This window comes from Plasmodium yoelii (assembly GCF_900002385.2).
Source record: "Plasmodium yoelii strain 17X genome assembly, chromosome: 5".
NCBI classification, from domain to species: Eukaryota; Apicomplexa; class Aconoidasida; order Haemosporida; family Plasmodiidae; genus Plasmodium; species Plasmodium yoelii.
The window spans coordinates 432,559-451,959 of NC_036177.2; the positions used below are offsets into that span (position 1 = coordinate 432,559).

General features: G+C 19.0%; 4 protein-coding genes across 4 annotated transcripts, besides 1 other annotated feature; 2 read left to right on the forward strand and 2 right to left on the reverse strand.

Annotated features, from left to right (window-relative positions):
• Nucleotides 1–1,275: 1,275 nt before the first annotated feature.
• PY17X_0507300 (uncharacterized protein) lies at nucleotides 1,276–5,396 on the forward strand (the record flags this gene model as incomplete). Its single annotated transcript, XM_720073.2, has 2 exons — nucleotides 1,276–2,335; nucleotides 2,464–5,396. The coding sequence occupies 2 exons, from the start codon at nucleotides 1,276–1,278 to the stop codon at nucleotides 5,394–5,396; spliced, it is 3,993 nt and encodes a 1,330-aa protein (XP_725166.2).
• Nucleotides 5,397–6,397: 1,001 nt separating this feature from the next.
• Nucleotides 6,398–7,337, reverse strand: PY17X_0507400 (methyltransferase, putative; the record flags this gene model as incomplete). The annotated part of the gene is made up of 2 exons (XM_720352.2): nucleotides 6,398–6,930; nucleotides 7,100–7,337. The coding sequence occupies 2 exons, from the start codon at nucleotides 7,335–7,337 to the stop codon at nucleotides 6,398–6,400; spliced, it is 771 nt and encodes a 256-aa protein (XP_725445.2).
• Nucleotides 7,338–7,819: 482 nt separating this feature from the next.
• PY17X_0507500 (conserved Plasmodium membrane protein, unknown function) lies at nucleotides 7,820–10,144 on the reverse strand (the record flags this gene model as incomplete). Its single annotated transcript, XM_022955190.1, has 3 exons — nucleotides 7,820–7,867; nucleotides 8,140–8,851; nucleotides 9,033–10,144. The coding sequence occupies 3 exons, from the start codon at nucleotides 10,142–10,144 to the stop codon at nucleotides 7,820–7,822; spliced, it is 1,872 nt and encodes a 623-aa protein (XP_022811649.1).
• A 3,346-nt stretch (nucleotides 10,145–13,490) lies between these two features.
• On the forward strand, nucleotides 13,491–14,970 carry PY17X_0507600 (ZIP domain-containing protein, putative; the record flags this gene model as incomplete). The annotated part of the gene is made up of 6 exons (XM_022955191.1): nucleotides 13,491–13,635; nucleotides 13,722–14,096; nucleotides 14,256–14,374; nucleotides 14,505–14,592; nucleotides 14,678–14,742; nucleotides 14,842–14,970. 6 exons carry the CDS (start codon nucleotides 13,491–13,493, stop codon nucleotides 14,968–14,970), a joined length of 921 nt encoding a protein of 306 aa, XP_022811650.1.
• A 2,087-nt stretch (nucleotides 14,971–17,057) lies between these two features.
• Nucleotides 17,058–18,462: a sequence feature.
• Nucleotides 18,463–19,401: the final 939 nt, after the last annotated feature.

Consider the following 19,401-nt stretch of genomic DNA (forward strand, 5'->3'; position numbering starts at 1 on the left):
TTAATAATATAAATTTATAATACTATTTGATATAACATATTTTTATTATATATTAGCAGAATAACCTTTATTGAATATTTGAGTTTATAATTAGGTTAACACTTATATAGTTCACATACTTTTAGTACCATTTATTTCGTCTTTCTATTAAACCATACTCATAATTATTCAAATTTATTTATTAATAATCATTGGCTTTTTATATGTGTATGTATATACGTATGTATGTATGTATGCATGTATGCATGTATGTATATATTCTTAGTATTTCATATTTGGTTAGTAATATACAACCCTTTTATACATTATAAAAATATGAATTTTTATACATTTGTATGCGCAAGACAAAATTTTTGTATTAAGCATAAAATATAGATATGATATTTGTACATTTGCATGTTTGCATATTTTTAATATATTTGAACCCTATCTAATCTGTATATGTATAATGTGTTCTATATATATTTGAAATGTGTATTGTATGCGTATTATTAAATAATTGTACATGTTTACATCTAATTACATACCATCTTGTGTGTTTCAATCATTAATACCTAGTAAAATCGTTAATTATAGCGTTTTATTATTGTATTGATATGTCTATGTATGTATATCTATCTATTAATTTTCGCTTTATACTATATTAATAAAAAGAATTTGCAAAGAATTAATTATTAATTTTATTAACCCAATATTTGAACAATATAAAAATATATTGTCTAACAAATATATACAATGTTTATATGCGTTTATGTATTTTTATAAATTTAAAAAAAAAAAATTCAAAAATATATGAATCCCTGTTTCTATTATTTATACGTTATTATATTTATAAGAAATTTAACATTTTTCTTTTAATATATATTTTTTTAATTTAATTATTTTCGTTTAGTTTTTTCCTTTTTTTTAAACAAATTTTATTATACCAATGAACATAAAACATAACAACACATATTTAAACAAGTTGTATTATAAAAATAATACATCGTGTGATGTTTCATGTAATATAAGTATAAATTATCTTATATTAATAAAACCATAATACCTACATAGCGGCATGTAATATACTCTTAAAAAATAATGACAAAATATAGTTAACAAAAGATATTTCAAAAATATTTTGGAAACATTAAATACAATATCTCAAAAGCTATAGTTGAAACCCAAACAAAAATAATTTTGCATCTCATGAATTTAGTTTTATAACTAACTAAATAAAAAAAACACTAATTATAAAGAAATTGATATATATATTATATATACATAAAATTTTCAATGGATAGCAATTCAGAGAATAATGATTTATTTCTTACCGACGAAAATACTCACGCCCCCAATATGGTGAGTAATAATACAAATTATAATAAAAACGGTGATAAAATGAAAATTTTTAAAGGTTCTAATAAATTTAGTAGCACTTCATCTTCAGCCACAAATACTAGTAAATACAGCGAACATCTGTTAAACAATATTATTAAAAATATGAACACAAAAAACGGAAAAAATAAGTTCAATTTTCCTCAGGATTTAAAAAATTATGACCAAATTATTAAAGAGGATAATATAGACTTGGGAAATAACAGTCTTAATACTATACAAAATGTTCCAAATTGTGAAGAAACACATACAAATCGAAATTATGAAAAAAAAAAGAAAAAAAAAAAAAATTTGCATATAAATGGTTCAAAAAATGAACAATATATATATAACAATAATGGTAATTCTAATAATAGTATCACCACTAATGAACCTAATAATATCAACAATGCTAAGACTTCAAATTGTGCAGATGCAATTAAAAAGGGTTATAATTTATTAGACGAAAATAATTTTCACCATATGATAGATTATAAAATAAATGGTGATGAAATAAAACTTAATGATATAAATAATCAATTCACCAAGGAAATTAATAAAGATATTAAATCGATTGATAAAAATAAAGAAATTAAAGAATCCCAAGTTGGTATTTCTAATGATATTAAAAAAAATAAATCAAATTCCAATTTAAAAAATGTTATAATAACAAATGTATTCCTTGGTAATATCCCACCAAATATAACCGAAGAGAGACTAAAGAATGTATTAGAGATATTTGGATATATAATTCATATAGAATATAAGTGGTCGTTGGATAAATGGTCTTATGCATTTATTTATTTTATAGAAGAAAAATGTGCTATAAATGCAGTCAATATTCTTAACCAAAAAAAATTTTTCGATAATTCACCGAATCATAAGTTGATATGTTTTATTGTTTCGAAGCAAATTCCTAATCAAAACACTCTGCATTATAGCAAGGCAAATTTTTCTCTTTTAAAGGACGGGCCACCAGGTATGCATCTGAAAAGGTTGAAAAAACGGATACTATTGTGCACCGTTTTATAAAACCATTTTTAATGTGCACTAATTTTTGATTCATTATTTTTACTTTATTAACCTTTTTTTTTCTTTCTTTTTTAGGGGCTAATTTGTTTTTATATGGAATTCCTCTAAAATGGACAGAATTAAATTTGATACAACTTGTAAACAAATACGGGCATGTAGTTGGGTTAAGGATACCATACATAAACAATGATAATGATAAGAAGCAAGGAAATAGAGGTTTTGGTTTTGTGTCTTATGATAATAAAAAATCAGCTGTTGAAGCATTTGAAGAGTTATCAAAAATGTATATACATGGAAAGCTTTTAAAAGTTCAACTAAAAAATGGAGAAGAACATTTATTACCTGCAAAATTAAAAAATATATGTAATAATAATAAAAGTAAAACAAAAGATAGTAGTAATACAAAAACTGCCCAAAGCTTAGTAAGCACAACAGATACATTGAAAACTATCAATTCAGTAAATTCAACAGATGAAAAAACAAAATCCAAAACTAAATCATCTTCTAGTAATAATACTAAATCTATAAATTTTATAACAAATAAAAATAAGGAAAATAAAACCGATGTTCATACATTTAGTAGTATTAGTACTGTTTGTGATAATACTAGTAGTAATACATTTACTCCCGATTCGAACAAACATATGATACACCCCTCCACATATGATAACACTTCTTCAATAGACATGTATGGAAATTCTATAAAAAATATTGACGATAAAACTGTTGATAATAATGGAAGTAATAGTAATGACAGTGCTCCGTGTAATAATTCAAATTACATTGATTCATCTATTAATTATATAAACACAACTAATTTAAAAAATATTTCAGATAAATATTCCCAAATCCATAGAATAAATGAAAATATAACCAATCGCATGCTAAATAATAATTCAAACAATTTAATAACATCATCCCATTTAAATAATGAGTTTAAAAGAGAAGATATAGATTTATATAACAATACTGATGATAATAATTTTCGCTCTCAAGAAAATTATAATAAAAATAATAATTTTTTAAATTTTATAAATATGAACAGTAATACAAATATAAGAACACACATGAATTCAGAAAATGATGTAATAAAAAATGGAAATAAATATATTAACATAAAAGATAACAATAATAATAATAATGGAAACATTAAGATGAAAAAAAATGGGGTTAGCAAAAATGAATTATTATCAATATATGATAATGTAGAAAATAAATTTGAATGTATTAATGCATGCATTGATAACAATGATTTAACAGAAAAAGGGAAAAAATATTTTTTGAAAAAACGAAGGAATTTCCAACTGAATGATCAGAAGGAAAAAAATATAATTAAATCTTTTAATTATCCGAATAAAACAGATATGAAATATCATAAAAATTTAAACAATATGATATGTTCATGTACCACCAATTTTTTAGAAAATCCAAATATTAACAGAAATGAAATCTGTAAATTAAATAATTTAAAAAATAAAGGAATATATAATCCGCAAAAAAGTCATACCATAATTAATTCGAATGAATCTAACATTAATATATGTAATAAATTTTTTATAAATGATGTAAATAATATCTCATCTATTAATGAACAAATCCAAATTCCAAAAAATAAGTCTTATAAAAATAAAAGTGCAGAAGACAACAACGAATTGTTTAAGGCAGTAAATAATAAAACAATACCGAATGATGAGGGGAAAAGTGTAAGTTCGTTTTTAAACCAAATTTGGTATAATAAAAATGGCGAAAATAATATCGGTAATGATAACTACAATTCCGATCTTGAAAACCGTATGTATGAACAGAAAGCATCTTTTCATAATACCGATATAAATTACGAACCCGAATATAATACGTATAACCCGTATAACATATGTAATAATTTAAAATACAACTATGAAACGATAAGGGATAGTTGTATTATAAATAATAATAGCCAAACTAATGAAATAAGCAAAAAAAATTATATTAATAGAAATGTAAATAATTGGGAATATACAGGAAAAGAATATAATAATAAAAACTATCCTGAAAATGGAATTAATAATAAAAATTTTGATACTAAATATGAGTCTTTATATTTTCAAAAAACAAATATCGGTAATACCCAAAATAATATTAGTGATAATAACGATCGTATATATGATGACAAAACACAATGTTTACAAAACTTTAAACATATACATCAATTTTTTACACTCTTAAATACATATGCAACTGAAAACTCATTAGATGTATACGATTATATCAATAAAGAAAATATACAATTATATGAATTAATATGTTCGAAATATGATAACCAATTGGACAAAAAAAGTTTAGAAAACATATTTATAGCTTTTATGTTAAAAAATAAAGAAAATCAAAATTCTTGTAATATAGGTACAAAATATGAAAAGCAACATGGAAGGAAAATTGGCATTCAAATGGAAAACATGTTGGAAAAACGGGAAGATAATAAACAAAATGAAAATATCCCATCCTATTTAAAAAAAACAAATAACGATTCAAATTTGGAAAATGATGATTTCTTTTATAACAGATATTTTAATTCAAATTTTTTCACTTATCCTTATTTGTTTAACGATAATAATAATAATAATATAAACAACAGTATAAACAACAGTATAAATAACAATATTCACATTGGAAATATTAACAATAATAATATCATTAATGTCGGTAGTAATACTATTAATCGTATTAATGATAATAATAATAATAACAATAACAATAACAATATTAATGGAAATTGTCAAAATATTGTTGGGAATGCAAAAGAAACATATTTTGAACATGATGATATATTTGATAATGAATTGAATGAAATTTATACTTCTAATGATTATATGGGATTCCATAATTATGATAATTCATTTTTCAATTTGGATATAAAAAATTCCAGAAATAACGACGAAAATAAAATGAATGATAGTACCATACCTATTTTCCAGGATGATGACATTAACAAATTTATGTTATATTATGATGATCATAATGAAATTTAAATTAAGCTACAATTTTCAATAATATAAAAAAAAATATATATCCAGTAATTCAAGTCTTTTATAAATTTGAAAAAAAAAAAAAAAATCCCCATTATCTCCAATATCGTATATGCCTTATTTACATATGTGTATATTAGTGTATTTAGTTATCTTATATTCTATCTTTATCTTTCTTATTCACTTGTATTATCCCCATATGGCATACTAAAAATGTTATGCCGTTTTTTACATTTTTAAATATTTCCATATACATATTATATTTTATTAATATAAATAGTTTATGTACGTATGTATGTATTATATATATAACAAATTAAAGAACATTTTATTATTATTTGTCTAATGTGAATTTATTTTATATTAGTATATTTTATAGAGATATATATATATATAATTTTCATTTGCTCAGGAAAATATGTACAACTGTTTTCTCATTTTACAGAGTATATATTTTTTTTCCCAATTTTTGGCAATACCTTATGTATGTTGTACGTTATTATTATATATATTATGTTACGTTTGTATTTATTTTTCAAAATAATTATAAAAGCAAATGTCGTATTTACATAACATCATTTTACGTTAAAATGAAAAAATACCAATATATTATTATATGTGTGTATACATATCCTACAATATATATTTATTTATTTTTAAGAATATACATATAATATTGTTTATATTGTTAATTTTTATAATGTTTGTAAATATTTTATGAAAGCTGCCTTTTTACTTTTTCATTTTCCTATATTATACCTCCGGAAATGGAAAATGCCCAATTCCCAAATGAGGCATTTTTACATTTACATATTTTTTTATTTTTCAAAAAAATTAAACTTTTTTAATGTTTTAAAAATTACATAAATATTATAAAACAAATGAAAACGAATATATTTTAAATTATTAAAAAAAATAACTAATTTATTAAAAGGTAAAAAAAAAAAAGTGTAAAAAAAAGTAAAAAAAAAAAAGTGTAAAAAAGTGTAAAAAAAAAGGGCCTTTTATTCTTCTTTATTCAAAAAAGATATTTCTATAATGTCCTTAGAATAAATAGATTTACCTGTATTTGTATGAACTATTTTGGCAACAAGATTTAAATTTTTATTATTATTTATATAGTCCAAAAAGCTGATTGACCCAGCTCCATCTTCAAAGCCAAAATAATAAGATTTCGTTCCAAAGTATGCTTTTCCATTTGGCTTTAGATTTAATTTTATAATTTTTACGATACTAGAATAATTTTCTTTTCTGTATAATATTTCATTCCCTATAATATAATCAAATGGTTTTAATTCTTTAGTTTTTAATTTTTTGTTTAATTTATTCCATGGTTTATTAATAACAAAGCATTTTATGTCTTTTTCGTTTATTTTCATATATTTTTTTTTAAGTTTTTTTTTTTTTAATTTTATATCTAGATTTTTGCTTATATTTGGTAATAATAAATCATTAATTACCCTTTTGTTTAATTCTTGAAAAACAACACTCGCTTTATTTTGAAGAGCGTTTATTCCAACGAGCCCATGTGCACATCCTTGAAATAAAAAAAGTTAATTTTATATAACATATTAAATGATGTTGTAAATGTTAATTAAAATTAGTATATGAATAGCAATTGATCATATTTCAATCGTTATAGATTGATACATACAAAATAGCATACAAAATAGCATACAAAATAACATACAAAATTAAATACATACCTAACTCTAAAACGTTCGTATTTTTGAAATCGATTTCTTCTTTATAAAAGAACCTTAGCATTTCCCATGTACATTCCCATATGGTGTATCCTCCCTCATAAATGTTTTTCTTAACTACTTTTTTTTTTTTTTTTAATGAAATTTGACAATTTTTAAGAATTAATGGGCTCTCAATGTTTTCACGTTCAGTTGTTTTTTGAAATTCTTCATTTTTATCCAAATAGTATACTTCGTACATTTTTAGGAAGCTGTATTTTGAAAAAATTAAATCAAAAAAAAAAAAAAATAATAAAACTTAAAAATGTCGATAAAACGAAATTGATTGAAAAATCAGAAAAGAAATAAAAACTCAACTATGTTTTACATGATTCAATATTTTAAATACAAAGTTATAATTTTTATATTTTAATTTTTGTTTATACTATATTTTTAAAAAATAAAAGCTTAAAAAAAATTATATTTAAAATAGATGAAAAAATATTATATATAAAAAAAAAATAAAAAATAATAACAATTATAATAATAATAATAATAAAATAAATTAAACTAAATAAAAATAAACACATAAAACTAACAATAAAAGTTATTTGTAAAAATATTACAATTTATATGCAACTCATGATGAAATTAGTTATCATTTGTTCTAACATATCACAATAAAAAGTAAATTTGTTTTAAAAAAAAATATATATGCATATATTATATGCATAACGTCTTTTTTCAAAAAAACGACGGATTATTATCTGTATATTTCCTCCTCATTTCACCCTATCAAACAAAAAAAAAATAGATAAGTAACATGTTTTTCAATTTTAATATAAAAAATAAAATGAAATATAAAACTCTGAAAAATATAAGTAATAAAAAAAATTAATATAAATATTTCATAGATATGGTATATTTTACCCCTTTTGCTTATTTAAACCATATTATACTTTTGCTAATATGCATTTTTAAATACAAAAAAATAAATTATGTAACATTGGGGTTTATATATATACACACATATGGGCGATGTTGCAGAATCATGTTAATGTTACCTTTAAATTATCAATTATCAACCATTGTTCGCTATCTGAATTTGAATTTGATGATATTTGGAATGAACTATTTTTATTTTTCATTTCTTCATCTTTTGTTTTATGTGTCTTTATATTTTCATCCTTAAAACGAACAGTCTTTTTAAGAATATGGTTTTTTTCCCCTTTGTTAAATAAATTGATATTAAAATAATTTTTCTTTTGTGGCTTATTATATTTCAAATAAATATTATCTTTATCTTCTAAATTTAATGAAGAGGATATATACATGTTATTTAGTATATCTAATGAAATGTTAAAATAATAAAACAGGCTCGTACATGTAGTAAAAAAAGAAAGAAGCAAAACAATAAAAACATTTTTTGGCATCTGTAATATGATATCCCACATAAAATATCTTTTACTAATTAAGTTTGATAAATTAAAAGAAAAGATATATATATTAATTAAAGTTGATTCTAAATTTAGGGGTGCTTTTTGTATACATAATAATAATATTGGAAGTGCTAATATTTTTATAGATATATTTTGAACTATAATATTAAGTAAAATTAATATTGGGCTCACATATGTGTTCTTATTATAATAAAAATATATAAAACTTGCTATTTTAAGTAATATGTTAATTAATATAGTTATCATAGCATAATTTTCGTATCGCTTTTTATTTGTATATAATTGAAATATGGATATTCCTATTAATTTTGATGATCTGTATATATAAAATAAACAAATAAATGAATGAATAAGTAAATTTTAGATTAAAAAGGTTTATAAAACATATATAGAAATTGATGAATAGAGAACATATATAATTGTTGTATATCAAAAAAAAAGCAGTAACAAATATATAAGTATATCTGTGAAAATAATACACACAATTTTTTTCTTACTGTGATACGAGAGGAATATAATTAATCAATGAATTTGGCCAACTATAATTCTTAATTCCATGATTTAAAATTGTGAATTTTGTATCTATGGATGAATTGAATAGGATCAAAAGAAAAAGTATCTTAAGTAAATTTTCATTTAATAATATTTTTTTTAAAACAACAAGTTGAGATAATAAATCTACTGTATTTTTAACACCTATATTTTTATTCCCCTCTTTTAATATCATATTATTTTGTACATTACAATCATCATTTAATAAAAGTGTTTCTTCATTCGATAAACATGAAATGAGAAAAATAATAAAACTTTTTAAGATTAATATAAAAATACTAACTTTTAATATATATATATAATATAGCATAAGAGATGAAAATATCTTTATGCACATTACATAAGATATATAAAAAATTTGTTCAAAGTGCATTTTTCTTCGACATTTTTCAACTACAACACCTTCAAAAACACATGATGATAATAACATTTGGCTTGATATAATAAAAATTGTAAATAAATACCAATTATATTTTATCTTATTATTAAATATATATATAAATAATAATAGTATTGTTGTTATTAGTTCAGTTATAATTACATAATACTTTCTATTTAAAGGGAAATATAAAAAATTATTAACATAAGGATTATTACTATGTATTGTACATTTTTTAAAATATGTTTGTCCTGATGTTAAGCCATCTTTCAAATATTTTCTAAAAAATATCTTTAACACCATATGTTTCCCATTATATAATAGTCTAGCACAATAATATAATCCATCTTTAATCCAATTACATAATTCATGTGCTTTTTGTAATAAAAATAAAAATATATTATTTATATTAAAATATACATTATCCGTCAAAAAAGCAAAAAGTGGTTTTAAGAAATATAAAAGTATCAAAATGTTATATATGTTATTTCTAGTATCTGCATTAACTTCTGATTTATATCTGGTACTTAACACATAATCATTATATCTCAAAAATAATATATATATAAATTCACTCATAAAAAAAAGTGGAGATATGTTTCTCACCCACTTTAATGCTTTTGAATTATCAACTCCCCTTTTAAAAATATTTTTACTGGACCTTAAAGATTTCCTCATTTTTTCTGTTTCATTTTCATCTATATAATACTTTTATATATATAACATTTCAAAGTAGTACATACTTCTTTAACCTTCTGTTTCAACTCATATATATATATTTACTTTACCCTTAAATGTTATTAAGGGGAAATTATACTTGTAAAAATATACTATATATATAATATTATATTGCCAGCCTCATAAACATATATTTAAATATATATATGTATACATGCTTGGTTTTAACCATAAACGCTGTTGTAAATCCTTACAAATAACATATTAAAAGTATGGTATGTGCTAGTTTGTTTCTTTATAATACATAAACTAGATGTATTGTGTCACTTTAAGCGATAAGCACATACATAACATATAGTTTATCATTATTATTTTAATTTGTTTTTGTGGGTAATAAAGAAGTAAAAGAAATGTAAAAAATTATATTTTTTTTTGTATATTAAAAATGTTTTCACATTTATTTTTATTTTAATTCTTATTTTTTTTTTTTCTGAAATACAAAAGGGGTAAATCATTAATATATATATGTGCTTTATTATAAATATATATGCATATACTTACAACTGGAAAATATGCTTTTTTTTTTTTTAATTAAAAAAAACTAAATAAATTAATTTTTTCTCTCAAATATATAATAATGATTCTTTATGTTTATATAAATTAAAGAAATTAATATTTGAAAGTGTAACATAATATATCGATAAATTCCCTTTATATATTATATACGCATAAGAACCCTTTAAAAGTAAAGTCAACAAAAAACATATATTAAGGTTACAAAGTAGTTATCATTTTACTTAGAAAATAAATATAAGCTACCAAATAATAAAGAAAACTAATAAACATATGGTGAAAAAAAAAGAAAAATATAATGAAGCTATTTCTTAGACCTATTAACAATAATAATTTAATCCCGATAAATTATAAAATTAAACAACTTGTAATATATAATTTATTGGGAATAAAAAGTAGCAATATATTAATATGGTTAGCATTGTCACACAAATACACTCGTAAATATAGACTTTTTAATTTAGTTGGTAAAAACTAATTTCATCATATATACTATATCCCCATTTCTAACTTAATAAATAAAAAAAATACTATTTTATTCGGAAAAAAAATACATTTATATGTATTCACAAAATACATGTCGAAGGTATGTATTTCATGTACAAATAGAATAACTTCATAACGATACCTCGTAGATAATTGTATGATTTTATTATTAAATAATCTACATAAATTAAGAGAAACCCTTATTTTTTTATCAAATATATGTATATTGGGCTTTGTAACACATTCATAAATATACATATATACATTAAAAAAACAAAAAACGTCTTACACAAATAATACATTTTAATTATTCTATTTGCATATTAATAACTTTTATATCTATGTTGAGTTTTTTAAGTTTGTTAATACAAATCTGTAGGGAAAACATGATGATATGCTTAATCACCATATATATTCACCATTTTGGTTTCCCTATAACATTTCTGTCTATATTTGAGGTTATTTTTTAATATTTATCACGTAATGAATCTTTCGTTTTAAAAAGAACTTTCAATTATTATTATATTATTTACTCAGGATATATGTATATTATATATATATATATATATACTGAATGACTCACAAATTATTAGCTTTGTATTTTTATGTGCTCCGTAACAATGAAATATAATTTTATATTCATATCGACACAAACATTCGTAAAAACATGTAAACAAAATTTTTTTTTTTTCTGTATATAACTATAAAAATAATATAAAAAATAAAAGTATATTAATTATGTCCACAATATAAACATTCTTATGCGACTTAAAATATGATTCCCCTTATATATTACTTGAGTTGATGTATAAATTTTATTTGAGATAATAAAAATATCGTAAAGCAATTTTATTTTTCGTTCACAATTGGCTCTACAATATTTTCATATTCTTATATAAACACTTTTGTGTCAATATTATAGTAATTATACGAATGTAAGGATTTAAAAAACTCTCAAATTGTTATATTTCAGTATAAAAATTGTTTTATGATATAAAATATCAAAAAATAAATATAAATGATATTACATAAGATATATATATTATTAATAATACATTAAGATAATGTAGAACATAGTATTTTCCTATATTGCATGTGTAAAACAAAAATTAATATATATACTGTATATGTAAGCGTGTTTTGTAATTGATTCTTTAAAAACGATCATATATAAAAATAGCTCTCATATAAAATTATGCATATATAATATATAGATGAAATATGTTTTTTGAAATGCTACATGACTTCAAATTTATTACACATATCTTAAATCCATCATTATTTAATTTAAAAGACATGAAAAAACATCTTAGTAATTATAAAGTGAATAATAAATTTACTTAACATGTATATATAACATATTTTAAACGAATTTGATATAATATATATTTTATTTTATTTTCGCACTCAAAACAAAAAATGAGTTAAAAAAATTCATTTTGATTCGTTTTGATTCATTTTGATTAATAAATATATAATTATGGTTTAATCATTTTAATTCTGTTAAATTTTCTTAACATATTTAATTCTTTTTCTTAATATAAGTTTCATAAATCCGATTTTAATTTACAATTTTTTTTTATAAACATTTTTTCGAAGTGTTATAACATATTTAATAGTTTTTTAATATTTGTGGATTGTTTTTTATTTTTATTAAAACTGGTGAATTGTATTATATTAAGTGTTACTGACGAAATGCATCATATAAAAAATTAGCATAAGCAATATGGTCATAATGCTTAAAATATATATTAATAGTTGCATGCCGTTATTTGTATTTTCTATGGACTATTTTTATATCACAAACAATTTTAATTTTCTTTATTATTAAAAAAAAAAAAAAAAAAAGAATAATAAAATATAAATTTATATAATGTAATTTATAAAATTTATATATATTTATTATATAGACTTCAATATGACACATCGTTTATCATTTACTATATACTACATGTGGTTATTTTCATCATAACATATTTTTATATTTAACATTATATTTGATGAATATTTTTGCATTATATAAAATACTACAAACAACATTTTTATCAACAACGGATTTGTTCGTTTTTTTACTGAAAAGAGATGTGTTGCAAGACTACATTAACGAATTATCTGTAATTAAAAATTATATAGTTTTACATATATCTAATTGTACGTATAGAGAATATGTTTTTGTATAGTAAAATAATGTAATATATATAAAGCATGCTATTAATATTTAAGTTATTTTAATTTATGATATATATTTTTTGTTATTGTAATTTTGAGTATTATATATTTTATCAAAATGTGGCTAAAACTGATTCTGGCTATAGTTATCCTTATTGAATGCATTGTAGTCATTTATTTGCCGTCCCATATAGAGAGTAGGATTATAAATAAAAAGAAGCATAAGATTTTTAATATGGAAAATTTTGAAAATGTCGCAAGTGGTAAGTACATAAATATTAGCATTATGCATTATATTTTATAAATAAATATTAAAAATATATTTTTTATATACGTTCCTTATAATTAGGCGCAATTTTAGCTTTAGCTTTTATACACATGCTTCCAGAAGTTATAACTTTATTAAACAAAAACAATCTGACAATTTATTGCTGTTTTGGTTTAATACTTATATCAGTAACATTTTTGAATATAACAGATATATTATATGACCACCATATTGAAAATTGTTCTGATATTGACAACGCAGAAAATAAAAACACAAATAAATTTACTATTAATAGTACATCTGATCAAAATAATACCCGTGACCATATAGATATAGAGATGAAACCAATAAGCGTTAAAGAAAATACGAACCTTTCAAATAATTTTATTTTTGACACATTTAAATCAAACGCTTTTTTTATAGTTTTAAGCCTTTTTATTCATTCATTTGTAGAAGGTATCACGCTTAAAATCTATTTCATTTTATACTTTTAAAAGTTTAACGATGAATTGATATATACTTTAACTATTAAACTTTTTTTGTAAAGCATATATATACTTTTTACAGAATGAATATTCTTTTTTACTTATATAATTTATTTTATTATTTTTAAAGGTTTACTTATTGGAAGTTTAAAAGACAAAAATCCTATTATAATAGTTGGTCTTTCGATGATAGCGCATAAATGGGCAGAGTGTTTAATGATCTATAAAAATGCCGTCAAGAAGACAGAAGTAAGATCAGGGGAATATTAATATATATTTGTTTCTAGCATCTATATTAAACTTGTATATTTTTAAATATGATTTGTATACTTTATAAGTTGTAACGATATAGAAACGTTTTTATATTCACCTTTTTTAGGATCCAATTTTATCTTCTATATACGCATGGTCCTTTATATTGTCCTTACCGTTAGGAATTCTTGTTGCAGTGCTATCGTTTTCATCAAGTAAAAACACAATCACAAAAAAAACAAAAAAAAACAAAAAAAATATTATATTAAGATAAATAAATTATTACTTTTTAATTTGCAGATGAATTTGTGGAAATCATTTTTAGTTCAATTGCTTGTGGATTTTTTTTGTATCTCTCCTTTAATGTAATTACTAATAAAATTTAAACATAAAATAAATCAAAATAAGTAAAACTAATATAAAATGATATAAATTCATTATATTATATATGAATATATTTATAGATGACTAAAGACATAACGGTGACGAAAGATAACAAATTCTATATCTCATTTAGTTATTTTTTTGGAGTGTGTGGGATGTCAACATTAATGATAGTATTTAATTATTTAGAAAATTCTAATGTAGTTTAAAATAGTCATTCCCATTCCATTCAAATGGAATTTTCTATAATAATTTTTTTTAGAATTTTATAAAATTTACACTATCAAATTTGTATATTATATTTTGTTTCTTTTCATTTTTTTAATTAAATTGCTAATAAATGATTTTTTATAGTTTCACTATTGATGAAATATGTATTATATGTTTTCATTATTTGTTTTTATCTCCGTGCGAAATATAATACTTAATACATACATTGTTAATAAATATTCAATATTCATTTTGTTTAAAAGAATATAAAATAAAGCACTATATTTTTATGTAGTAGTATACATTTTTTTTTAATGTTTATATATAATTTTTTTATATTTCTATTAACATCATGTGATGTTTACAACTGTGTCACATTGATATATATATTTTATAAATTCAAAATAAATCAACATTAAGTTTTATACCTTTTTATTGTATATTGATAAATATTAACTATATTTTTTCTTCCAACTTTGTATTTTTCAAAAGATTTAAACATTTAAAAAATATATCAAAAGGGATATCCAAACATAAAACGTAATTATATAAGTATTATTTATTATAACTATTTGTCTAATGATAAAATGCTAATTTTAACTTAATACATCTGTATTAATGTTATTTTATAAAGTGTATCTTAAGAAGAATTGCAATTTCTTTTAAACAGTATAATTATATTTTGATATGTTTATGTATATAACAAGTTTTATTAATCCTTTTAAATTGTTATATGTATTAAATCAAAATTAAAACCGTACTTATATGTTTAATTTATTGAATTCTACAATATTACTATGTTTTGAACATATATATTAATCCGTATCAATTTTAATTTCGGATTTCCTATAAACATTATGTTTTTCTTGATGATTTACTCTGCATATAAATACATTTGATTTAAAATGTTAGCATTGTATTCGCATAAACTTAAGCAATAATTTTGTACATATTAAAAATACTTTTTATTGAGGATATATTTTGAATGATTAAGAAAATGTTACATATTTTATGATTATTATCATTATTTTAAAGTAATTCTAGACATATTCACGAGGAACTGCATTTTTTCAAAAAAAAATGTTATGACCTAATAAATGTTCCTTTATATTTTTATATTATTTATATATATTAGGATTATTCAAAGTAGATAGAAATCGTTAAAATATATTTCAGTTCAATAAATACGTAAAATTTCTTTTATAATACATTTCTTTATATACTTTAGGAAATACTTATTAGAATAAACAAGTTAAATATATATTCATAAAACATAAATAAAGAATATATGTTAAGTTGTTAAAGATTCAAAATAGTAAATGTTTCAATAAATTTAAAACATAAACGACCAAATGTATAGAATGGGAAAATGTATAAGACATGATATAATTCAAATATAACTTAATAAAGATAAGGTTAGCACAAAAAACATTATATAGTAAAAATTGTGTATAAAATAAGTTATTGTAATTAAGAAATTTTACTATAAGACATAAGATATGGTATTATACCAAAAAATTGTAGAATAGTATGTACATTTTCAAAATAATGATTGAAAGAAATAAATAATAGGTTATAATATTAAAATAGAAAGTCTATTTACGAAAGTTCTAATGAGCTTAAGTGCATTATGGTATATATAATACACACTATAATTCGAACTTGTATATAATTAAAATATAACTCTCATAATTTAATATCAAATATATTAATAAAAATTATGTACTATGTTAATAATATTAATATATAGACAAACAAAATGATTATGATACAAATACCTTAAAATAATTTAGGGATATTAATTAACAAGATATATGTAGAAACTCACATATAATTTTAATTAAAAAATAACAATTATATCAAAACATAGACATTAATTAAATGTTAATAATACATTTTTAAATACTATAAAATTAATAAAAATAATATTTATGTAATGTAAATAACAATTAAATATTTAAAATAATAAATTAAAATGAATATATAATTTAAATTAAATAATAAAATTATTGATATAATATAATTAATAAATATTTAAATATATTATATAATAAAAATATAATTAACTTATAATTATTATTAAAATAATAGATGAAAAATAAAAATATATTAATTTAATAATAAAATATATATGTTTTTATTAAAATAAATATTAAATTAAAATAATAATAAAATAAATTAATATTAAAAATTAAATATTTAAAAATATAAATCAATTAATATAATAATATAAATAAATAATTAATAAAAATAATATAAATTTATTAATTTATTTAATTAAATATAATATAATTAAAATATTTAATATAATATTTATAATAATTAATTAATTAAAATATATTTTTATTTTATAATTAAATATAATATATATTTTTTATTATCTTTAAATATATATAATTAATATAATTATTAACATAAATTAGACATATATAATATATATTAATTTAATATATTATTTTATTTATTTATATTAATTAAAATAAATAATTATTTATTTAAAAATATTAATGTGTAAAATATAATAATTATATTATAAATATTAAAAAATAAATATTATTTAGTATATTAATTATTTATTTTATATAATTTATATAATATATTTATTTTTAATTAATATAATTAATATTTTATTTTTAATTTATTAATATTAATAAAATATTATTCATAATTAATGTTTAAATATGAAAATTATTATAATATTATTATTATATTATTTTATTTTAATATAATTATTTAATTTAAATATAGTTATTAATTTATATTAATATTAATTAATATATTAATTGTTTATATTTATTTTAATATTTATTTAATTTAATTTTAATTATTAATTATATTTAAAATATTAATTATTTATATTGTTTTATATTTAAATATTATTATTTAATTAATTAATTAATTAATTAATTTTAAAATATAATAATTAATATATAAATTGTTTATTAATTATTATTTAATTTAAAATATATTATAAATTGTATTTGTTTTATATTAAATATTATTATTCAATTAATTAAGTTTAATATTAATATATTAATTATTATTATTTAATTAATTATATTTAAAATGTTTATATTAATTAATATATAAATTATTTATATTCTTATACTAAATGTATTATATATTTAAATATTAATTATTTATATATTTTTTAATATAATTATTTAATTTAAACATTAATTATTTATATACATTTTAATATAATTATTTAATTTTAATATTAATTATTTATATTTATTTTAATATAACCATTTAATTTAATTTAAATATAATTATTAATTATTTATATTTATTTTAATATAATCATTTAATTTAATTTAAATGTAATTATTAATTATATTATTATTTAATTATATTTAAAATATTAATATATTAATTATTATATTATTTTATATTTTAAATATTATATTATTAATTAATTAATTATATATTATTTTTTATAATTGTATTTATGTCTTTTATTATAAAATTCTACATATAATATATTAAAATACTAACATATTTTCCTTATTTCTTATAAAATATAACCCTATAATTTTTTATCTATACCTTTTTTGTTAAATATGACAAATAGTATTTATATGTTATTTACTGTGTGTTCTTTCCATTTTAATTATATATAACTTACATTTTTTATTCACCTTTGCATAAAAATCAATCATAATAAATAACATAGTAAATATCGAATTTACAATGTTCAAATAATTTTATAAATATTAGTGGATTAGTTTTGTCTTATATGGAAATGTCATTTCCGTGTTATGGCTTTAAACAAATATATTTTAGTAATCTTGTTACCCCTTTGTCTTTCCATATGGAATATACATAATTTTGAAACAATTTATCTTAATAAGCAATGAATATTGAATCATTCATTTAATTTGTCGTTTCATAGAAATGTATAAATTTAGTAACTTATATTTTTTGTTTTTTATGCATTATATTTCTAATGACTATCATTACAAATATGTATATTTCAAAGCTTCCATAATGTTATTCCTTTTAATATAATATAATAATAAATAGCAACTTATATAAATATATATGATCATTAAAAACGTTAGCATTTCTTATCGAAATCATGTATTATATTCCCATGAGTTTAATTTGTAGATGCTTCTTATGTATATCTTAACGTATAGATTTTAAGGTGTTATTTTGTTTGTTTTACATCATTCTCTGTATTATTTAAATGGACGAATAACTTATTGTATATTTCTTTCCTATTTATAAACTATTTCTATTCTCTATACATCATATTATCTACATTTATATATAATTAGATATAATATATATTTATTAATCTTTCGAATATCATATATGTTTAGATGTAATATAAAGAATATGTTTAAATCACAAATAACTCTAAGGGAACCATATTTAAAAACACTAATTTACACAACCCTATGTTTGTCTTAAAATATATTATT